General features: G+C 47.6%; 1 protein-coding gene across 2 annotated transcripts in view; it reads left to right on the forward strand.

Annotated features, from left to right (window-relative positions):
- Positions 1-24683, forward strand: part of MGAT5 (alpha-1,6-mannosylglycoprotein 6-beta-N-acetylglucosaminyltransferase) — an 863195-nt gene that overhangs the window by 753339 nt on the left and 85173 nt on the right. For both annotated transcript variants that reach the window (XM_078682019.1, XM_078682020.1), the window contains exons 13-14: positions 17995-18141; positions 23916-24032. In XM_078682019.1, coding sequence (XP_078538145.1) covers positions 17995-18141; positions 23916-24032 — 264 coding nt within the window. The remainder of the gene's footprint in view (positions 1-17994; positions 18142-23915; positions 24033-24683) is intronic.

Genomic DNA, 24683 nt, shown 5'->3' on the forward strand with positions numbered 1-24683 from the left:
ACCTTTAAAAGCATATAGTTTCCTTTGAAGTCCTATTTCTGTTTGATCTAGGATCACTAAGTCATCTGCGTATAATAGGCAAGGCACTTTGTTCCCGCTCATTCTAGGGCTTGCACTTCTTTCTACTTCAAGTGTCGCAGGGAGATCTGCCAGAAAGATTGAAAATAACAGGGGTGCCAGGACGCACCCCTGTCTAAGGCCATTCCCTATCAATATCTTGTGGGTTAGTGACCCATGCGAGTCTCTAATAACCTGGGCCCAGTTCCCTCTATGGAGATCTTTCAAGATCATCAATAAGCCATCCGGAGTTCCGTATCCTGTCAAATCCTCCCAGAGTTTGTTCCGGTCCACAGAGTCAAACGCGGCCCGAAAGTCAACAAAACAGCAATGCAACGTCCCATTTAGTTCTATTGACTTCCGGGCCAAAGCCCATAGGGCAAAGCAGTGGTCTATTGTAGAATGGCCTTCTTTGAAGCCGCCCTGTTCCACTGGAATAATTGCTCTCTCTTCTGCCCAAGTCTTTAGCCTACCTAATATTATTTTAGCAAATATTTTTTCTCCTATATCGAGTAGGTTGATTAATCTATAGTTCCTTGGTATGTTGACGTCCCCTTTTTTATGGATCGGTCGAATTATCGCACCCTTCCAACTACTTGGAACTATCCCTGATTCTAGGATTACTAAAAACATTCGGAAGAAGAATTTAGCCCACCAAGATGTCCGTGACTTGATTATCAGAGCAGGCAGGTTATCTGGGCCGGAGGCTCTTGTTAAATTGAAAGTTTTGATTGTATTAAGTACATTTCTTTCTGAGAAGTCTGGTTTTATGTCATCTACCAGGCCTCTCCAGTCCCTTTGTACTTCCTCTTCAGATTCTCTCCCCGGCGGGTATAGCTCTTTCAAATAATCCTCCCAGGCACCCTCTTCTACCACGCAAATCATTAACGCAGGTGAGGCTTCTGTTGCTGAGCGGACTAGATTCCAGAATAATCGTATATTCTTGGATTCTATTGCCTCCAGCAATTTCCCCCAGCAATTAACCTTATGGGCTCTTCTTGTGCTATCAAGAAGCATAGTATACTCTTTCTTTAATTTTACAAGATATTCAGCTCTAGATTTATCAATTTGTTTACGCAGACTGCGCTGTTCTCGCCTTAGTTCTCTTTTCTTATTTAAACAGGCTATATTATACCAGTTTCCCTTCCTAACTTAAGTGGTTTGTGTACTCTTGGTAATCTTTATGTCTGTTCTAAGTTCGACCTTGATACTTTGTACCACTTGGTTTAACTTTTCAATGTACCAGGCCAGATCTAGACCAACTGTGCATCCTAGAACGATTTTATGTTGGAGCCTGGTTAATTTCTCTATATTTTCTTCGGTTAACCGTGTTGTGATGCGCCTGGGATAGTCCATCTGTGGTATAATTATTTTTTCAGCAACAATTTGATGGGAATATGCCAGTTCCACTACTAGGATATTGTGGTCACTTTCTTCTATATGGTTATCCATTTTTTTTTTTGTTAAACCGTTTTTATTGCAGAACCAAAAACATAACATTTCAATCAGGAGAATCATCATCAGTGCGGAGTCCTCGCTCTCTTGTTCATGCATCCACATATTATACACAGCCGATCAGCCCACACCCCGGATGTCGGGCGGCAAGAATCACATGTCTGACAATCCTGACAGTCGTCAGTCGCTGTGTAGGTCATTTGGGGAGGTCCACCGTCTGCTTTTGATTGTTATCCCTCCCTCCCTCCCCCCCACCAGTGTCTCAGGCGTAACCGCCTCTTCCATACTACCGCTGGTAAGAGTCCCCCCCACCCCCTTCAGATCCCTCCCTCCCCCCAGTGTCATCATTCGCGCCCGGCCAAGAGTGTGGGTCTAAATGCCCGCTAGCAGGAGGTCTTAATCATCTACTGAGTGTGTGTGACTGGTGAGGGCGCTGTCACCCGGTGTGTGTCAGTAGTGTCAGACAGTACTTCCCTTTCGTCCTCCTCCTCTTCAATCGTGCTATCTCGCAGTGCTTGCACCAAGAGTTCCCACTCCATCGCCACCTCCAAAGCTCTCTCGTCCGCCCTTCTACGTGCTAATTGGTACCTGATTGTGCTCTCGCTTGCCGCCCATCTCAAAAACTCATTTAGCCATCTCCGGTGAGTTGGGCCTGTCTTTGACTTCCATCCCCTGGTCACTTCTCGTTTGGCTAAGAGGAGGCCCATGTCAATGAATCTGCTGGACATCTTATTTTTGGGCGTGTGCGGGAACCAGTGCAGAATACTAACGGCTGTAGTGTATTGGAGGTCCCTATCTGCTGTTTTGTTCAGTGTATCGCCGATCTCCCTCCAGTAGTCCTGTAAGTGAGGGCAGTCTCTGAGCATGTGAGTCAGACCCGCCCCTAGTGTGTTACAGCGCGGGCAGGCTGCCTCCTCCGCTCCGAAGTATTTCTGTATTTTGCTCTGGGTAAGGTAGGCCCTGTGGAGAATATAAAAGTGGATTAACTGGAAACGTGCGTTCCTCGTGCTCTTTCTAGCGCGTCCCACCAACTGCGTCCATGTGGCGTCAGGGATTTCTGTTTGTAGGTCCAATTCCCATTTGGCCTTCAGGGTGGTCAGAGGCTGCAGGGTTTCGTTCAGCATTCCGGAGTAGAGGCATGTAACCGCCTTGTAGGTGCCTGCCGACATCATAGTGTACTGGCAAGCCAACGCCGTCGGCGGCTCCTCTAGCCCCTTCCCCCAGTGAGCCTGAATGGCCCGTACCACCGCCGCATGCAGTAGGTAGTCGCCCCGCGGAAGGTCGTAGCGCTCCTGTAGCGTCTGATATGGGGCCAATGTCCCATCGTCAAACAGGTCCCCTATTACTTGCAGCCCCGCTTCCTCCCAACCCTGCAAGCGCGACCAGTCTCCCCCGTGGGGAAGTGCCGTTATCATGCCCACAGGGATCTCGGGCGCGTATGGGTGTTTAATCCCCGCACGTCTCGCCGATCGGTTCCAGCACAGGCGGAAAGTTCTCTCTTCCAGGGAGAGGTCTCTGAGTGGTATTCGCTGCCGTAGGGCTATGTATGCTAGCACATGTTGGGGGGTGCCGCTGTCCCGCTCCTGCTCCGGGCCGCGGTATACTCTCGCAATTTCTTGCGTTAAGGTCTGAAGCTGGGCCGCGAGATAGTAGAGTTCAAAGTCTGGGACCGCCAGGCCACCCTCGTCTTTCGGGCGGGTCAACGTGGACAGCGCAATTCTGTGTCTGCCCGTGCCCCACAAAAAGGAAATGATCATTGATCTCAGCTGTCGAAAAATCGCAGCTGGCACCCAAACAGGCAGCGTACGGAAGTAGTATAGCAATCGGGGTAGGGCTATCATCTTGAGCAGGGATATGCGGCCCGTTACAGATAACGGGAGAGTAGCCCAGAAGGCCATATTGCCTTTTAAAGTGCAGAGACAGCGTCCCACATTACCCTCCAGCATGTCCGCCTCTTCATGGAATATATGCACTCCCAGATACTCTAGGTAGTCTGGCTCCCATCTAAGGAGTGGCCGATGTAAGGGCTGTACCTCGTGTTTACGTAGGGGGAACAGGCAGGTCTTGGCCCAATTGACTCTCAGGCCGGACAACTCGCCGAAGCGCGCGAGGAGCCTTTCCGCTCCCTCCACAGCCTCATTGGCATCCTCCAGGAAGAGGAGGAGATCGTCCGCGTACAGCGAGATAAAGTGGCGATTTCCTCCGTGAGCCAGGCCCTCGTAGTAGTCGCCCCTCCTAGCCATGGCCGCAAGAGGTTCCACCGCCAGGGCAAACAGCAGCGGGGACAACGCGCATCCCTGCCTGGTTCCGCGTTGCACTTCAAATTGGTCCGATATCAGGGTGCCCACCCTCACTCTCGCCCTCGCCGCTGTATACAGCACTCTCGTCCACCTTATGTAGCCCTCGCCGAGACCAAAGCACCGCAGCACCTTATACAAGTATTCCCACTCCAAGCTGTCAAAAGCCTTTTCTAGGTCAACCGCCAGCACTAAGGGTGCACGAGCCTCCAGCGGCGGGCGGCTCATCAATCGGGTCAATCTTCGGATATTGTGAGTGGTGTTACGCGTGGGTATAAACCCGGATTGATCCTTGTGGACCAGTGCCTGCATATGTTGCAGTAGTCTGGACGCTAGCACTGTGCTCAGAATCTTATAATCTGCTGTCAGCATTGACATTGGGCGGTAAGATGCAACGTTGGTGCTCTCCCTCCGCGGCTTCAACAGGGGGATCATTAGGGCTTCGCGCATGGAGCATGGGAGTTGCCCCTTGTCTTTAGCCTCGTTATAAATTGTTTGGAGCCGCGGGGCCAGTTGATCTATGTATCGCCCGTAAAACTCTATCGGCAGCCCGTCTAATCCCGGGGTCTTATTGCGGGCCATATGCTTCACTGCTCCCCTGATTTCAGCCAGTTCTATGTGGCTACCCAGGGCATCCGCTTGGATCTGCTCCAACCGTGGTAGCTGCAGGTCTTCCAGGAAAGCATCTATTTCCTCCTCTTTGTCGCCTAGCTCACTCTTGTAGAGCCGTGCATAGTAGGAACCAAAGCTGTCAAGGATCTCCGGCTGCGTGGTATTCATGTGACCGCCCTCTGAAGTGGCTAAGATCGGGTGGCTTCGTCTCGTGGGGTTGGCAAGCCAAGCCAACAGGGTCCCCGCCTTATCCCCCTCGGCGTGTGTTTCCACAAGATAATTCTTGTAGTCATAGCTGCGGAGGCGTTCTAGTTCCACTGCTACCGCTTCCCGCGCTGCCCTCAGGTCCCCCTGGAGCTCAGGCCGATTAGGGCGCGCCAGTTCAACCTCCCGTAACTTACGTTCCGCCCCATCCAAGTCGTCCAGCAACGTTCTGCGGACCCCAGAAAATTTTCCAATGCAGTGTCCCCTCACCACCACCTTAAAAGCGTCCCATTCTGTGGCTCTGGAGTCGGCGGAGCCTTCATTCTCCGTAAAATATTGGTCGATTCTGTCCCCTAACGCCTCGCGGAACGGTGGGTCGTCCAGCGTGTCTGGTCTAAGTTGCCACGTCGGGACCCTAGAAATTTCAGACATCCAATCAAGGAATATTAAAAGGGGGTTATGATCGGATATCGTGCGAGCCAAGTATTCGGTTCAGGTCACTGCAGGGAGCACCAGCGGCGAGCACAAGAAGGCATCGATACGAACGTGGAGGTCGTTGAGGCCGGAGTGGAATGAGTAATCTCGGTCTACTGGGTGTTGAATGCGCCAAGCAACGGTTATTTCCCACTGTTCCTGCCAGTCTGATCTGCACTTCGCTAGTCTGCGCACAGGGGACGAATGTAATGGAGGGTGTGACCTATCTAAGTCAACATCTGCCACCGAATTAAAGTCCCCACCCACCAATACAGGGCCTGCGAGGTAACTAGCTAGTCCTCCAGAGAGCTTCGCAAAGTATGCAGCTTGGTCTACATTGGGTGCATATGCGCTGCAAAGCACTATGTGTCGCCCTCTAAGTTTCCCTTCCACTGCTACGATCCTCCCCTCCGGATCGATCACCTGTCGGGTTACCTGAAAAGGGGTGCCCGCTCTTACCCAAATCAAGGCCCGCCTAGCAAAGGCCAAGTACGTAGTATTAAATAAGTATCCCCGCCTTCTGCGCTGAAGTGCTATCCCCTCCTTTTTCGTTAAGTGTGTCTCTTGCAGCAGCGCAATATGGACCCCCCTACGGACCAGATACGCATGGACTTTGTGTCGCCTGGTCATGGTGTGAAGCCCTCTCACATTCCAAGTCACACATTTTATCATTCCTGCGTTAGCCATTATCCCATGCAATGCGGTATGTCGCAGCATAAACATGTCTCCGGTCGCTTGTGATGACACCGTCCCTCCTCCCCGCAAAAACAACCCCTCTCCCCCCTCCCTCAACTGTGCCTCGGGCCACTACAACTGCCTCAGGCCCCCCCCCCCAGAACAGGACCTAACCTCGTGAGAGCCACTCCCATCCAAACTGTGTGTGGGCAACCGTGCCCCTCTTCCCACCTAATCCGCAGTCTGCACTACGGAGGCCTTATGGGCCCTAAGGGGCGCGATCTGGCTTCGGGTTCCTGAACCTCAGTCCCTTCCCCCCCGCCCCGCAATGCATTTCTACCCACAAAATTACTGTCCAATAGCTGCTTGCTCCGGTCGCTGCCGCAGCAAAGCTCCGTCAACGAAGGGCAGTACTGGGGCAGCATACCGCTCTCAGCCTTCAATAATCTCCCCCGATATATGCGGCGTGACCTTTGGGCCTTTCGTGCTGCCAAGTTCTGAGAGTTCCGTTTCCGTGCCCGGTCCTCCGATCCCGAGGCCCGCTCCTCATGAGTCAAGGCCGCACCCGACAAGTCAATAACTGCCTGTAGAGCGGCCCTCCGTTCACTCTCCGTTTGGGAGACCGTTGGTTTTCCGGTCTTCCTCTTGCGTCCCCGCCCCCTCCGTGATCTCCTCAACGGCAGTTGTTGTCGTTCTTCCTCCTCCCTAAACCGTGCACCGTCCGTGCCCGCTTTGTAGGTGTCCCACCAAGCCCATGCCTCCGCCGAGGTAGGAAAGAACAGCGACTTCTCATCCACCACCACCCTCAGTCTGGCTGGAAAGAGGAGCGAATACTGCAGGCCCTCCGTCCTCAGTTCCTTTTTGATGGATAAGAACGAGGCTCGCAGCTTCTGGGTCTCGAAGGTATAATCCGGAAACAACGTCACCCTGCAATTTTCCACTTGGAAGGGACCCGCTTCCCTCGCTCTCTGTAGCAACCAGTCCCTATCCTTGTAGTGTAGCAGTTTAATTACCACCGGGCGAGGTGACTGTCCCGGACTGGGCGGTTTGGCTGGAACATGGTGTGCTCTTTCGATTGTGAAGAAAGGAGAGAGCCCCTCAGGCGCCACTTCCGTTTGCAGCCAGGTAGTCAGATAGTCCACGATGTTAGGGCCCTCTTTTTTCTCCGGAAGGCCCACTAAGCGCACGTTCTTGCGCCTGCTGTGGTTTTCGGCATCCCCTGCTCGCCTCTCCAGGGATTGTATGCGGTCCAGCGCCTCCGTCAGACGACCTTCCATGGATTTGTGTGCAGGCACTACATCCTTCAGGGCGCCTTCCGTGGTCTCAACCCTGTCCGATAATTTCCCATGGTCCGCCCGCAGTAGCCCCAGGCCCGTGGCCACCTGAGCTATGTCCTGGTGTAGGGCGTCTTTTGTGGCGGCAATAGCCTCCAGGATTCGGTCCTGCACCTGTTGCAGGTCCGGCGGGGTCTGTGAGGCATCGTCAGGAGCCTCTGAACTAGGGCCTCCCCCGCCCTTTGGGCCCCTGGGCTTCCCCATCGTGCGTCACCGGCCTTGTCCCAGGGCCTTCCCAGGGCCTTCCAACGCCGGTGGCCACTGGCTCGAGCCTCCTCAAGTTGGCCGGTGCTTCACTGGCTTGCTGTTAGTCGGGACAAGCGAGTTGGTACCCCCGGGGTCAATCCCGTCCACTCACTCGCGACTCCAGCTCGCCGGCAAACCTCGGACCCCCAGGGCGGCACACTCCAGCGCCCTCCGCTGAGTATCCTCCAGCTCTCCCCATCGTTGTGTTTCCCAGGGCCACCGGACGACGCTTATCTCTCACCCCCGCCTCCAACGTGTGCACAGACCTACGTCCGTGGCGGGGAGGTAGCGCCCAGGGAGTCAGTACCAAGTCTCGCTCCCCTGCGGCCGCAGCGCACGTGCACCAGGGGGTCAAATCTGGACGGAGCCCCCTGCACCCCGCTTGCCCGATGCCGGCCTCAGCAGGCTCCGCTGGTCAGGTCCTTCCCAGTAGTACCCAGGAGGCAGGCGACCACCAAGCCTCCTCGGCGCCTCGTGGCTGGTAGCGCCGCAGGCAGGTCCGGCACTCAGGGCACTTCTTCTTACCAATATCAGCTCTATGGATGGCCGCCCACCCTCCAGAAGGAGAAGGCGGGAGTCGGCTCCCCAGGAGTTCGACAGGTGCAGGGGGGGGGGGTTTCACCCTGCGAAGTCCTAGCGCCTGGGTGGCTCCCGAGTAGGCGTTTGGGGCAAAAGGCTGCTCCTAGTGTCCCCACGCTCCGGCAGATGTAGATCAGAGCAGGTCCGGAGCAGCCGAGCACCGTAGTTCTTGCTGTCGGAGGCTCTGCACAGCTGGCTCAGCCTATCAGGGCTAGCAATAATGCCCCAGGATGGTCCCTGTCGTCCACCGCAGCAGTAGGCCCCTGGGAGCCGGGGCGTCGATTTTCTGCCTCCCGGGTGGGGAGGAGCTCCGCCGGGGTTACCAGAGGGCGTGTTGCGTGGCCCCGGCACCGTCAGCTGTGTGGGGCGGAGACCGCATCCACCGGTCACCGCTTCTTCAGTCTCCACGCCTCAACAGATCTAGCCAGCCAGGGCTTGTACAAATGGTTCAGTGTGGGTCCCGACGCTCCCAGCCGCAGTAGGCCTCCAGGAGCCGGGGCGTTGATTTCACACTTTCCCGGGCAGGGAGGAGCTCCGTCAGGGCCGCCAGATGGCGCGAAGCGCGGCCCCGGTTCCGTCCGCAGGGGAGGTCGGAGGTCCCGCTGATCAGTCCCCCGACTCTCCGGCCCCCTGGAGGCTGAGTGGACCCCCGCAGCCCGGCGTCAGAGCCGACGGGCCGATGTCGCAGAGCTCCTACGGCGCAGGCCTCGAGGGCCCGCCATCTTGCGCCACGGCCCTCCGGGGTTCTGCTGCTGGTTCTTACCACTCCAAGCTCAGGCAGCAGCGTGCCGCCGCAACCGGAGCAGGCACCGAGGTATCGTCTGGGATCACCCGGAGTTTCGCGGGGATCCCAGGCCAGGTGACGGAGTATTCGTCGGATTAGTAGGCGGGGGGCGGGAGCCCTGTTAGGCTGCGACCATCCTCGCCAGTTACAAGCCACGCCCCCCATGGTTAACCATATAGCCCTTTATTATATCAAATTTCCATGCTGGAATAAAGTCATAGTCTATGGGACAATTTTGTGTACCTTGTTTAAAGGTTTTTTTTTGCCGGGCGATCTTGTGGGAACCTACCGTTCAAACAGAAGAAACATTTATACGCTAGGTAATTCCCCAAGCTTACATCATTCGTAGTACACAGACTTTCGGGAAACTTTGCTTGAATTATATCGTAAGATTCTAAGAAGTCCTGATACATGAGATCCTGCCGCTTAGGATTAAGTTTATGGTTAAAATCTCCCACCAACAAAATCAAATCTGAGACGTACTCATCACACAATAAATCTAAATCATTTTTAAAATGACCCATTTCAACTCCATACTCCTCCTTGGCCCCCCACTGCATATATACATTTAAAATCAGCCCATTATCATTCTTATTACCAACTGTAATTAAAGTTAATCTACAGCAGAGCAGCCATTTACATGTTACAGTGAGCCGAGAGAAGTTTTTCACCAAATTTATAGATATTAAAGTCAATAAACCCACTGCCGGGCGTCCTGATCTAGATTTTACTGCCGGTCGATAGGCTTGACAGAACCCATCCACTACAGGGGGCTCGCCACATAGCCAGGTCTCCTGGATACAGATGATCGCATTATTTTTCGCCAGATCTTTTAGCCGTTTAAGTTTTATTTGGTTTCCTAGCCCATTTATATTCCAGGAGACCATTTTTAAGCCATGTGGCTGCCCCTTTACCTATTCCACGTCACTAAGGGGCCCAAACCTATTGCATTCCTCTAAGTACCGCTGTGAAGGACCTGGGAGGCTAGTATTAAGCTCCAGTTCTTCCAAGAGTCTTCCGGGACAGAATTATTTATTATAATATTATTATATTATTCTCTCTCTTTCTGTCTTGCTCCTCACTTACTGAAAACCGTGACGTGAAGAAACTGTTCACAACCTCTCTTTCCTTCTTTCATTTAGTTGCTTCCCTGTGAAGTGGATCCAAAAAAAAAAAAACACTCTTCCGGGAAATGCCCTTTTTCTGACATTTTTCTATTCCAACGTAGTCGGGATAGAGAGAAATAAAAGGTTTTAAATATGAAAAATAAAAACATAAATAAATAAAGCAAGACAGAGTGGTTGCAAAGTGGCTAGATTGGTTTTATTCACATCCAAACACATCAGCCCCACTTTACAGACTTTGCTGTGAAGCGCTACTTTTCTTTTCTCGTCTTTCTTTGAACAGCATTGTTGTCCCCAGGTGGGGAAGTGCACCATTCCTGGATGTATTGCAATACTTGGTTGATGGGTGGATTGGAAAACAAAATGTGTACCTCTGTCTTTATGGATGTGGTCTTTTTAAACCATTCTGTTTACGTTTATTTAAGGATATAAGCAATGGATATTGAAATGGTTCCCTTTAGGGCCCTGTAGTCATGTCCTTAAGTTTTCAGGTAAAACCACTCTCTGATTTCTGAATAGTGAGTGAGAGATCGTTAAGGTAACCATGTTGTTTCTGCTTACATTTCACATGCTTTACTTAATCTTGCACTCCCTCCTTGTTCCTCTTTTCTTAAGGCTGTAACGCATTGAGGCTCGAGAATACTTCTGAGGGGGGCATTGGGCAACATGTGTGAGCTGGTTGCTTTTATGGACGATCGGGGAAGGGCGAAGAAGGAATAGGACTCTGTCTCTTCCTTACTGCCCAGAGAATACACGGACAATGTCATCTTCTTTTCTGTGCTGGCAGCTGACCCCCCTCTTCTTATTATTCCCTCTCTTTCTGTCTTGCTCCTCACTTACTGAAAATCGTGACTTGAAGAAACGGTTCACAACCTCTCATCCTTCTTTTATTTAGTTGCTTCTCTGTGAAATGGATCCAAAAAAGAAAACTAGCATTGGCATAGCCAATAGGTCTCGTCTTTGGGACCTTATAAGTGTTTAGCCATTCAACAGTTAATGTTGTTGCAGTAAGGATATTGTGCTGCATAACTAAATACTTATAAGGTCCCAAAGGCAAGACCTATTGGCTATGCCAATGGTTGTTTTATTTTGTCATGCATTTTTGCAAACCTTTATCATGCCTGGCTGTCATCAACCTAAAAACAAAATCTAAAAGCCAAAATATGTGTAGCCTCAAAAAATACACATTTCCATAGCTGTCCCTAGCAGGCAATGGATATATTTTGTCTATGGATGTGCAAGTGTCATTATAAGAATTATAGCGGCAAGGCATGTTTTCGAGCTCCTGGACAGAACAAATTTGAGTTTCATTAAACATTTTCTGCCAGTTCAGGCGTGCATGATGGAAAACCGTACTAAAGTATATGTTAAACCGTAATGGGGGTCTAACAAAACCAGTTGAAATAGGAACCCCAAAAATTCTTAAAATGACACGGAGTAGAAAATGAGTCAGAGGTAGAGGCAGGTAGGGATAGATGTTTAGATAAAGAAAAAGGATAGAGAGAGGTCAATTAGAGAGAAAATTAACTTTCTTATGGCCCCCTTTAACCATGCCTTAAAAACGTTATTGGGATGTGCTCCTTAAGGAGAAGAATTGCGTCAGTCGCAGTGAAATTAGCCAACAGCTGAAGTGGGCTGAGACATTATTCCATGCTGTGTGGGGGAGTCGGTGAAGGATAATGTGAATGACGCTATAAATAAATGAAAAATATTTCCATACACTTGTGTGTGTGTGATTTAACCCTGGGCGTAGCTTGCGTTGTAGCGCTACGCGAAGTGCACTTTGCACTACGCGAGCTATGCGAAGTGCATAGTGCACTGTGCAAAATGCTGTTCGCACTGACTGCGCAGTGCCGGATGCTTGTCTGCACTGTGCAATCAGTGCAAACCGCATCTTGCACAATGCAAGCAGTAGTTTTCTGCCGCTCGAGTAAATTTCTACTCCGCTTTCTCAACGCAGACTGGTAGTTTCTCATCGCGAGCAGTCGCGAGCATACGCGACCACTCGCAATGAGAAACCTGACCTCCCCATGTTGAAAATCTCCCCAGGAGGTTTATTTTCCATGCTCGCGAACTCTCCGGGATGTCATTTTGCTCGGTCGCCAACTTGCCGTTGAGGACCGCAAGCGAGCAAAAAAAAAATTACCGCTGCACTACTCTACGCTATGCGTGTTTTCACTGTATGGACAGACGTGGTCACGAAAACCGGCGTCTACAGACGCGCTGCGAATGGGGACAGAGCAACTGGAAGTGAGGACTTGGACACTGCTTATGGTCCAGCACAGTGCAGGGGTTCAACTTAAATCGCATTTCAAATCAGCCCCTTACTGGAAGCAATCAAAAATCAGGGCTGACCGAGACACTCACTTGTGCACACGAACAAACTGCATGCTGGATGTTGCAGTCCTTGAACAATGAACACTGAACAGCGTGAGTGTCTCTGGGTGTGATGCAGTTAAGGTGTGGCCAACACTACTTTAGGGGGATGGGCCAACCTTCAAAAGGAGAAACTAAATGGGCTTCCTGCACCCGAGGCATCTGAAGAGTCAAACCGCCGAAACGCATAATGCCAATTTTAATAAATGGTGTTTTTAAGACCGTTGTGTCCCCTTATCTCTTTCACGGAAGCAGATACATTTGCATATATATATATATCACTGAAAAAGTTACGATATAGTTAGGACTGATAATATCTTACTTTACATTACCAAAACTTTAGAAAATCACTGAAAATACGAAAGATTTAAATTGCCATTCATGTAACGTAACCTATTAAATAAAAAAAAAACGGAAATGCTTCAGTTATAGTTTCCTAAGCTAACTATAACTTGTGCCCCCGTCGTGCAGTGCTTATGACCTCACATTTTACATCACGCATGACATGTTCAATGATAATATTTATGGCAACGTTTTTTTTCCGGTAAAGCTATGTAAGATAGAATCTCTCTGAATGGTTCTAAGCCATCTGAGCTACAGTGTTGTTTTTCTCCCAATCCGACTTGTACTAAACCAAGTCATGTTACAAGCTTGGTGTATAGATGCAAAAATGCATTGATGCCGACTGCCAGGCACTAAATACATCATTTCATGCACCTGCATATTCTAGAGTGTCCACTTTATTGTTTTGCTGATTAAAAAAAATATAAATGTGTGTGTAAGTATATAATACATGTCATTTTAGTATAAACAATAGCATGCCTTCTGCTGTGCAAAAGGCTTGTTGCCCTGTTATTGCCACATGTTTGATTAGCTGAGCTGTTTACGAGGTCACTGTTCGCATGCATTTGGCTGCCATTTGTTGTTGCTCCAACTACCTACTGTGGGCAAACAGTCTTAAACTGGGCCATCACCAGGCACTCTGCTGTTGACCTGCATGCAGAGTGCTTGCCAGGATCTACATATTGGGTTTGCCAAGTGTCTATGTTCTGGAGTCCTCACTAGTGGGTCCCTCTTCTCTGTGACTACCTTCTTCTCCTGATGGAATTATCATGATGGAAGTTGGGAAGCATCCTGCTCATGCACCTTCTGCTTTTCAGCAGCTGCAACATTTTTTTTATCAGACTTTTTCTTCTGCTGTCAAGATAGATTTTGGTGTCCTTGAAGATGGAGGAGGTCTTCTCACTCCTGGACCCTTGTTCTAACTGTGTGGGGGAGCAAATGAAGTTCATGAACCACATAAGGAACAGAGAGGGCTCTGTTCTCTTCCTATGCAAGGACTCCTTCCATGGCCAAGATCAGTGGCATGGATCACAGAGGACTTGCAGGGGTGTCATACCTATTGACGCTCTTATAAATATCTGTTGAGTAGCTTCCGACTGACTACCACGATACCCAGATGAAAAAACTGTACAAAGCGGAATGCCGCTGGAAATGTTACTGGTGGGCAGTTCTGTAGGCCTGCTGCAGAGTTAGTTATAGAGATTTTCAAATCACCACCTAGTTTAATACAGCAGAAGAACAACTAACAGTGATCCTCAGGGTGGCAAAAAGCCTATTGGGTCCCAGTAGGTCTTCTATCCTGTTCCTTCTTGGGACATTGCAAAGAGCTTCTCCCATTCTTTTCTGATAATATTGATTGGATAGGATCCAAGATTTCCCGAGCGGTTTATCTTAATCTGAGTCTGTGATTCTCTGCAGCCTTTGTGCTAGAGAGCTTTGCACCACTGAATATGATCTGTTTCCTTTCCCAATGCATTTTGGTCATGGGGTCTTTGATTCTTACAGACCTAGCATGGATCCTTGCGACACAAAGTAGTCTGAATCGGTTTTTTTCAACTGGAGAAATTGTGTTACATTTGCCATATTTTATCAATGAAAGACAGAGGTCTAATGGGAGGCATATCATTAAACTTGTCGTATGATTATTGCAATCCCCACTGTTCTGGTAATTTACTGCCGTGCCTTCTGATTCGATCTGCAAGTTGCAATTGATCCAAAAATTATCCCTGAAACAGATTTTTCATCTAGGTAAATGGCATTGCTTACAGCTGCTAGATCAGGGCTGCATGGGCTTCCACTAAGCTTGTGGCCAATCTAACATACTTAGAAGTTTGAATGAAACTCTGCTTCTTACTGCCAAAGTATGGATAACTCTTCTTCTGACACTAAGTTCAGAAACCTATATAGAAAGCTTGAAAAAGCAATCACAAAGCTATCTCTTTTGAGTTCTGCAGCTGACATTTTCTCAAATGAACTATAGGACCTTTAACCAGTGCTTAGCAGTGGTAGCTTTATCATTGGCATACCATGTTATCTTGGGCATACTGAACAGGTTCAGGCCTCACATTCTTCCACCTACCAATGAGTACATTCAGATTTAAGCATTGAAGAGCAAAGATCGCTCAGCTGAAGTGGAATGGTGAATCAACTGAGAGCACAAATTAAAAAAACATGACGGTCATTGCTCTGGTCAGTCCTCAGGCCCAGCCTGTCTGACATATATTGTGAATAATGTTGTCAGTGAAACTTTAGTTTTGAATGAATTTGTGAGTTGGGGGTACAGAGGCTCAGCTTCTTCCTGGATGGTAGGAATGGCAGCATTTTGCAATGGAAACCCCATTTTTTGGTTTTGCTGGTATTCAGGACTCTGTGTACTGTGACACTGCTATTCAATGTCACAGTATGTGTGCCTGTTTCCCAGACCATGTAATGTAAAATTGGATGAAGATCCCAAACGGAAGCTCAAATGACAGAAACATTTTCATCTAGAAAGGTCCCACAGACTTTTGTCTCTTCCTACACCAGGAGGGGAAGCTGTTCCCAGATTTGGAAAACGGGGTGTTTCCTCATTTCCACATTGGGTGATTCTGAGAGGGGCCTTGGAGTGACTGGGCAGGGGACGCAACTTCTTCCTTTTAACATGAGTGTCTCAGGGAAAGGTTACATAGTAGGGTTAAAAGGTGACTATTGAAGGTGGGAGTTGGGTATTGGTTTCTAACTGTCAAAATCAAAAAGGACTAGCCAAGTTACGAAGGAAAAGACTCAAAGGAGTACGTGTGTCAAGGAAACCAGTAGGTTTTTTAGAAAGCCATCACCCACCAACCTAGTTGGTGGCATGCTTCATCATCGGGCCCACCACAGTGGCACCTAGCGTGCCCCGGGTGTGCTTCGACGCCAGATTACTGCGGAGCTGGTATACTTGCTGAGTGTGCAGTGTAGTGAGTGTGAAGGTGAAAATTAAAAAACCATGCAGATGGTCCCAGCACCCGAGGGTAAAACAATATTTTAATTTACTGGGTCTCTGCTGGTGTATTAAAAGGCAGACGGACACGTTGGAGTATGGATTATGACCTCCAGTGTCCTGTGTGGTCTACATGTTTCAGCCTGGCCTTTATTAATTTAAAACAGGCTTTCCTCAGGACCAAGTGAGTATGTGTAAAAGTGAGTTAAATAAATAAACTAAATTATAGTGAGTGTGTTTATTTTACTATGTGTAGCACTCCCTAAGGTGCTATATGGGTGAGAGGGGGAGTCCCTCTCGCTTTGACAGTATTTTGCTGTTCAAAGCCTCCTTGGGTCGCCTGGCAGAGAAAAAGACCGAAATTGTCGGCCTGGTTCCTCCTTGGACCTGTCGTCCTTCTGCGGCGCCCGGAATTTTCACCTTCACACTCACTACACTGCACACTCAGCAAGTATACCAGCTCCGCAGTAATCTGGCGTCGAAGCACACCCGGGGCACGCTAGGTGCCACTGTGGTGGGCCCGATGATGAAGCATGCCACCAACTAGGTTGGTGGGTGAGGGCTTTCTAAAAAACCTACTGGTTTCCTTGACACACGTACTCCTTTGAGTCTTTTCCTTCGTAACTTAGCTAGTCCTTTTTGATTTTGACATATAAAAGTGGGGATCCGGACTAGCTTACCTAGTCCTCACTCTCTCCTTTGATTCAGTAATAATTGGCTTCTAACAGCATTAGTCGTAGTGCATCCACCAATCATTGGTTAATGAACAGGATAAAATGGTATCTTGTCATTCAATCTTCAAAAGGTCCTGGCAGAACATCTGACAAAAGGAATGACCCTCCCTTACTCTAGTTATAGACACTTGAAGTACTCTTTATCCTCCACTTGCACCGAGGCACAGAAAATGGTCTCCACGGTTCATCTGTCTAATCTCTTGTTTACTTCCTCTGGGGCGCAAAAGCCAGGAGGAGGGCTTTAGCAGGAATCAGGGGCAGGGAGGCCCTACTCTTTTTTTTTCTAGTTTTTGTTATTAGATGAAGTGAGTACACAACAGACAGTTGTCTGACGTCCGGGTAGCTGATACTTTATCTCGCAGCACAATACGTCCTTGGTAGATCAAACTGTTTTTTTTAACATTGTGAAACAGTTGGTTTATACAGCAGTTAGATGCAGTGCTTAATTTGAGCCTGTGGTTTCCTGTGCTCGGCACCAGCACTTATTCGTCGACACCAGAGCTTGTGACAGTTTCCCACAGGGTGGTGCTGTCTGGCTAATTTAGAGATGACCACAGTAACAGTTAATTATCAGTTCAATATACGTTAAAAATTACTATTACCTGCTCCCCAAACAATTATTCTACTTAGTGGCCCTGAGATAGTGTGAATTGTCACAGAGTGTGATGGTTAGTAGTTGTGTTGTTACTCTCATTGGCAGCATAGCAGGGGCAATGTGTGATGCAAGCTGCTGTGGCCAACCCGACAACAGCCCTGGCTGGCACTTGTTTGCTTTACAACTTAAGCACTGGAGAGAGGGAAATATTCCCACCATGATAGGTGGATGGAGAACATCTGTTATGATAGATCTGTTCTTCCCAGGGAGGTCTGTCTCCCTCATGAGGCTGTGACTGGGGTCCCCCAGACGACTACTGAGAACAGGGCTGGCTTTAGCGCTGGCGGCGCCTGGTGCGACAATCACTTTTGGCGCCCTCACATCCCATGACGGCCTCCTTGGATTCTCTCACTAACACTGGTCAGACGTGCCCCTCGCCTCTCCAATCATAAGTTGTTGCCAAACACAGCGCCCTCCATAGGTCAGCGCCCAGTGCTGCCGCACCAGTCGCACTGCCCTAAAGCTAGGCCTTGCTAAGAAGTTTGAAAGCAGTGGAGTGTGCCAAAGATCTGTCCCTGACCGCATGGCCTCTGTCAAGCAGAGCAGTTCGCTGGTAAAATTTCCTTGTGGTCTTTTTCTGGTATACGGGTGCCCTCTGGTGTCCATTTGTATGTAATGTACAGAGACTAACAGTGGTGAGTTTTAAAAATCCATTGTTCCTATGGATATTTATAACAATTTTGCCTCAAAACTTTAAAAAGTCATAACCTTGATTCCCTAAGTGCATTTTTATTTATTTTTTTGTGTTTACATTATTCATGTTTTTAAATTGGGCTAGGAATCATATTGTATTGTATTCTTATCTTTATTGTCATGTGCTAATGCTTGAACTCAAATACATTCCTCTGAGGTAATTGTCTGCATAATAACGACCAGAGGCCAAGCAGAGTTACTCATTGCACTGTGTTGTGTCCTAACTGTGTTGTGTTAAGTTGGTAAAGGTACCAAACTCCGAATGTAAAAAGGTCTGATTAACGCTGCTTCTTAGATGTTCATCAATTTATACTGCTTGACGTTGTACAATTTGCAAAGCTTTGTTAATCAAATCATTATCGATTCCCAAAGTCTTATTTTTATTTTGCAGTTGTTTGTTGGTCTTGGGTTCCCCTACGAAGGCCCTGCTCCTCTTGAAGCTATTGCCAATGGATGTGCATTTTTAAATCCCAAATTTTGGCCTCCAAAAAGCAGCAAAAACACCGATTTTTTTAAAGGCAAACCAACCCTGCGCGAGGTAAGCGAAACCTTATGACTATTGACAAACTTGAGAACCTCTCAGCTTTTGCTCCATGGTGTGTTTCTGGTGGTGTTTGTTGTGCATATTAAACTTGGTTCAGTATAAGGGGAATGGCAATATAAGTAGTCAAGACCAGCGTTAAGCTACGCTACGACCAAAACAGAAACTGTCTCCCATCTCTTAATGTAAACGCTCCCCGGCATCAAGAACTCGCCGTCCAGAAAGCTGCTGCAGAGTGTCTGTTTTATGCAGTTTCCAGCCAGGTAAATTTTTAGAACCTCGTTCATTTATACTGATGTAAACAAAACAAGGAGAAAAAGGGGTATAATGCATCTTTCTCATGCGGTGCAGGTGAATGTTGCCAATGTTAGACTTTACAGTGCTGTAAATCCGATCTCGTTGTTACTCCAGTAACAATATTTTGTTTTGCACACGCTTTCTTTTTTGTTTTACAAACTGTTTTGAATACATTTTGTTTCACCACATTTTTACTTCAACGTATTAAGTCTAAAGTCCAGTTCAACGCATCAAATATGCGGAAATGTAGTTTCACCTGCAGTATCAATATAAACGGAGGATCCTTGAAACCTTTGCGATGGAGTAGGGGCCTCAACCCTTCAGGGCCTTCTATTCAACCAAAGACAAATGAATATTCGAGGAATATGTCAGAGTAAGGGTGCCCTCTTCACATTCTGCAGGGACCCTTATCGTTTTGCAATACTTTACAGTTTCCCACTGATGGGTTTTTATTTTTCAACGAACTCTGGAATTGGACGTTTAGTAATTGCCAAATTTTCAAATGCCGCCATTATCCCTTATCCCATGTTATGGCCTTTGCAATACCAGATATTTTAATATACTCATTCCATTAGTAGAATGGCTATTTCAAACCAGAACAGAAGTCATATCACGTTCTGTTCTATAGCTTTATAGCCCAGCTGTACACGCCATTAAAGACCCGCTCCAGTGTTAAAAGCCAAAGGAGATTGCCTTTAACAAGGGAGCGGACCTTTAACGGTAAGGATAGCCCAGCTACTGCTGGCTATAAAGCTATTCGAGATTCTGCCACAAAAGGGCAGAATGTTCTAATTAGTAAAACAATGGCCGTTAGGAGCTTGAGCGGGTTGAAATTTAAGCCTGGGCGGAGCTGGCGGAGCGGCACTACGAGGAGGCCCATGGAGTTGGGAATCAATTCCGTGGAAACTCCGCTCCGCCACCCGCCTCCATCCCCCTTAGGAAGAATTACATGAAATATACTTTAAAGGTTAAAAAAATAAAAACTTACCTTGACTGCGGCGCCCCCGGGCTGCCGTCCTCCTCTTCCTCGGTTTCACGATGATCTGTGCACGCGTGGCCGCAGCATTGGGTTCAGAGTAAATGTCTAAAAATCCTCGCTGGTATTATCAAAACAGAAAATGTTCACAGAGAACATTCTGCATATGGGAGTTTGTTAGAATCTTTTTAGAGGCAGTCACTGGGGCCAACTTCGTGGCTTTCGGCTTTTTTTCCAGTTATTCCTGGGCCCCTCCTACGATGGATCGAGAAAGACTGGTCCAAGTACTACCTCTTTCAGCTTTTGAACCTGTGGTAGCGCTGGTTGAGCAGCTCAAGGCTCTTTCTGGGGAAGGTAAGTGTAAGGCTTACACATGTGCAAGTCTCAAAGTGCAAATAGTAGCCATTCTCATTATGCTGAGTGTCCGCACCATCTCCAGTTTTTCCCTGATGACACTTCCGGCCTTCTCTGTCTCCCGACAGACCATTGTGAGAGGTGGACATCCTTCTCCATGGTCCCTCACAATGGGTAAGTGTTCCTCAGAACATCCTGGGCATGATGATCCAAGGCAACGGCCAGCCCCCAGGGTGGCTCGCTCCTGGCACAGAGGGGTCACTGATTTCCTCCATTCAAAGTCCACAGCCGTTACTTCATTGTGGCCCCCTCCTGGCATACCAGGGTGACTGACTGACTGGCTCTGCACAAGGGCGATGGCTTTTACTTCGCGGTGGCATCTCCTGGCACATGGGTGTTGCCGACTTGGCTTTGCAGATGTTGACCGGACCAGGCACCTCACATTACTTTCACCAGGATGCGCTTACTAGGATACCTGCTGGACCTCGCTCTCCTCCTCATAGGGCCCACGGGTCGTGGCACGCAGGCAGATGGCTGGTGCTCCAAGCTGAGAGCAAGAGGTCTTTACTTTGAGTGAGGGCTCCTCACCCCGCAAGAACACTAGCAGAGCTTTATCATAGTCCTGGTTACAGCAGCTAGAACTCTTTGTGGTGGTCTCTCCTGTTGAAGAGTGCTGTTAAAGTGTGGGACTCAAGGTCTCACTATTTTAGTCTAAATCCAGGCACAAACGTTATTTAGTGATCCTTCAAAACTGAGGTTATCGATGCCCATTCATTTGAATTGCTCTGTCCTCTGCCCTGTCTTTTGTCAAAAGGTGATCTGGTACAGCAGGAGTCTTTCTAGTTCTTAGTGATGCTCACCACTGCCAAGGGAGGACCCGAGGATCATACCTCACTGTCCGCCTCCACTGAAATATGTCTCACAAAGTTTCCAAGCATAAGCCTTCCCCCTCTATCAAGATTCCCTGGTTCACAATGCCAGCCATAGCAACTTCACCATCTCCCTAACAATGAGCCAAGGCTCCACTGACCAGTAACTCTTCGTGGAATCAGAGAGCTTTGATGTGAACAGAGATTTCTCTGCTCCCCTGCCTCCAGCGCATATGTTCCAACCCCATTCCACATCTCCTGTCTGGGTGTTGCAGTCCTCACCTCCTCAAGCTTCTCCAGGCCGTGAGCTTCCAAAACGGGAATCATAGAACTCCCTGTTATGTACCATACACAGTCTCACATACATCCCAGTAGGCACACACAAGTATCACTCGCTGTCCGGCGATACACTCAATCCGTGTAAGCCAAGGATGAGTTAACTACTCAGCCACAGAACTTTTATTAATAGCCCAGTAGGCACTGCTCCTCTGACACGGAAAAAGCCTGTTCACACTACTGATCACTACTAAACACAAAACGAGTATGCTGCCACAATTCTGCTTGTGTTAATTCCAGGTAGGAGCAGTAGCTGTCTGCTTCTTTGAGGGTTGTGCTTGGTGCGCCCCTCTTTGTTTAACCAGGCATAATTACCATCAGACGGGTTTAGGTAAAGGTACTCTAAGACCCGAAAATCAGTATCAGGGATCCTGATACAAATGCAGCTGGGGATGTAAGGGCAGGGCCTTCTAACAACTTCACTCTACAGAAATGGAGTCTAAATTCCTTAGAGTAGCTGTTTCAACCATTCGAGCTTTCCTATTTCTGGTAGGGGACAGGAGGTGTAGAAATGTTGTGTGCTATATACCATATCTTAATGTGAGCTGTGTTTTAAGCCTTCCCTCAAATACAAGGAAAGGTCTACTTCAATTTGTTTCCTCCCACTGCTGCATACAACTTTGTCTCAGTCCTCTTGAGCAATTGGCTACCTTCACAGTGAGTGTCTGTATTCTGCTCGCGCACAAAGAGCACTGATCCCAAACAGTTCTCCCCTTCAGAAGCTGGGACATTTTTACATTTTTTTTAATTACCCCAGTTTTGACATTCTGAGGGCCCAGCTACTCCCCATACACTGTAACCTGGTCCTTGCCACCACTTGAAATACTCTGCTTCACATGCGATTGATTGATGAGAGTCCATATCGGAACTGGCTTTGAAACCATTCCAATATGGCTGCCTCTGCATGCGCATACATAGGTGGTCATCTTAGAATGGGCTTCTAACCCATTAATTTATGGCTTCCAATGCGTATGTATTTGCATTCTAGCACATATTTTGACAGCTATCTTTTAATGTTTTTGTAAAATTTTATTACAAAAACATTAAATGTCATCCATCTGTGTGCGCTCACACGTCAACAAACTAGCAGCCGTTTTTTAAATGTTTTTGTAAAAAATAGTTCTATGAAAAGATTTTAAAAAATCACTGTATTGGTGAAAACCAATAAGCTGTTAGTCAACACTGTGTAAAACATAGGTCTGTCCACTAATACTGCTTAACCCCTTCGACGCTCATGACGAGCTGGGCTCGTCATGAGGTAGCCTCCTGGCACGCTCATGACGAGCCCAGCTCGTCATGCAAAGTGCGCTTTTGCAAAATCCAGCGTACGGGGGGGAATCATGCCGCACGCATGTGGTTAATATGAGAAAAAAAGGCAACATTTACAGACATTTGTCCGAGCATTTGTTTGTAGTTTTTGTTTTGTGACTTTTTGTCTTCTACAGATGTGTACAGAGATGTGCACCGGAATAATCCACCTAATACCCCCAGTGAATCACTTTTTTGAGGCTTGGAATGACCATGTTAAGCCAAACAGATTGTCATCTTGATCTCTCCTTCTCGGAAATCTGTTCACACCGTTTCTGTGTTCATGGGCAAGCTTGACACCCTATCATTTATACATGTCAAACACACACAACCCTTTTAATGGGCTCCTGGGGTGAACAGTGGCTACTAGGCAGTATCTTGTCTCTGTACTGTTACTCACCACTGGTTCCCCCAGGGCTCCCCAAAACTACTGCACTCCAATTATGGCTGGTTATTCACTATGCGCACTTTAATCTCCAGAAATGTTACATTAGGAGTCTGTGGGAGTTAAAACCTCAAGCTCAGCATGAAACCACATACAATATACTCAATATCCTGAGAATGTCATACCTTAAAAGAAAATTAAGGCCATTATTAACAGATAGCTAGAAAGGGTGCTTAGAATTATGTTACACAGAAACAAACTCAGTTTGCTAATGCTTTCTTGGGTCAAGATGTGACTCCTGACATTTTTTATAGAACGTATGCTATAGTAGATCCCACAGTGGGAATATAGAATGAGATTATGCTTTTATATAACGAGGTGCCCACCTTGTGTTCCCACTGTGGGTAGCCACGTCACCAGTCCAAACTGAAAACTGGATGTTTAGGCGTATCCTGCTACAGTGTGTTCCAGCATTCATGCAATACTCCCAGCTCCTGAGAAAGAGAGATAGTGTTCAATGCCTTTTTGCAGTAGCGGTGGAGGATTTTCCTGATGTCTAGCCAGAAGTATGAGTTAATGACTCGCAGAACACTGGAAGCCTATACCAACCACATCATGTTTTTATAAGAAGCATTCAGTTTTGAAGAAGGACATGTTTGATCATTGTCTAGTTTCCACCATTAGGCCTAACCTGGAAAATAATTTCCAGGTTAGGCCAGTTTGAAATGATCAGGTTGGGGATGACATTTGCACTTTCCTTGGTAAAATCCAGTACCCCATGGCATTGGAGCATTGAGGGTATTCATTGAATTAGTGAAAAAGTATACCTGAGAATGTAGACATTATGAATTTCTCTTACCACCTACCAGATAGTTCTAGTGCAAAAGGTGGACCTGAACAGGGAAAGAAGCAGTTCCTCATATCCACAATGGTTGAAGGACTACTGGGCAGGAAAGTCACCGTCCTGTTTATCTTTGCATGCTGTTCCATTGGACACCCAAACAGATGTGTTTAATAGAATACAATAAAGACAACTGGCTCTCCTCTGGGATGCTGACAAAGATTTCTATATTCATTGAGTTTTTAAACACTAAAAATGCAAAGCATTAATTTTCTTCATCAAATTATACTCTGGTCATTGTGGTGTCCAACTGCATTTTAGGTGTCGTAGTGACAACGCAAAATAAAAAAATGTGCTGAAACTTTCAAGTTTATTGGCATGGATCTATATTTTTTCTCTTTGCAGCTAACATCCCAGCATCCTTACGCTGAAGTTTACATCGGGAAGCCATATGTTTGGACTGTGAATATCAACGATCCAATAGAAGTGGAAAAGGCAGTAAAGGCAATACTTAATGAACGGGTAAGTAGGATACACATATTTGACCTTTCAAGTGACTGGAGATATTCATTTTAATGCTTCTGGCTGAAAATCCTGTGAAAATGTCAGTCTCTGAAATCAAAGCTGACAAAACTGCTGATCAGATAATGAATTTAATAAACTGTGTTCATGTTAAACAATTATGAGGAATAACCAATGACAAATTGTCATGTTGAGGAATATGTCACAAAGCGGGAGAATTGGGGTGGAGGACCTTCATGGCGAATCTTCATGCTAAGTAATCGATAGGGCAAAACATCTTAATGGATGAATATCATTAGTGGTGGATTACAAGGCAGCAGGCCAGGAGAGAACCGCAACATTTGTAAAAGAGGGAAACATCATTGGAATGTTGGTTTTTACAGTGCGGGATGTCCTGTTGGCCCCTTTCTTTCATCCCATTCAGTCCAAAGTCAATGGATTTTACAACCCTCCGTCCATCTTCACTCACAGAGTGCTAACGTAGCTGTCAAACTGCTTCTTTGTTAATCTAGAGATACAACTTCAGTGATTTGCATACTGTCATCCATAGTGTGGCCCAAATTCCTACCAATCGTGCTCATTTGGTCACTCTTAATAACTATGATGTTAAAAGATCCTGCTCTTCACTTACTGTATGGTTTGACAAACCTA

This window comes from Lissotriton helveticus, chromosome 3_1, assembly GCF_964261635.1.
Source record: "Lissotriton helveticus chromosome 3_1, aLisHel1.1, whole genome shotgun sequence".
Lineage (NCBI taxonomy): Eukaryota > Metazoa > Chordata > Amphibia > Caudata > Salamandridae > Lissotriton > Lissotriton helveticus.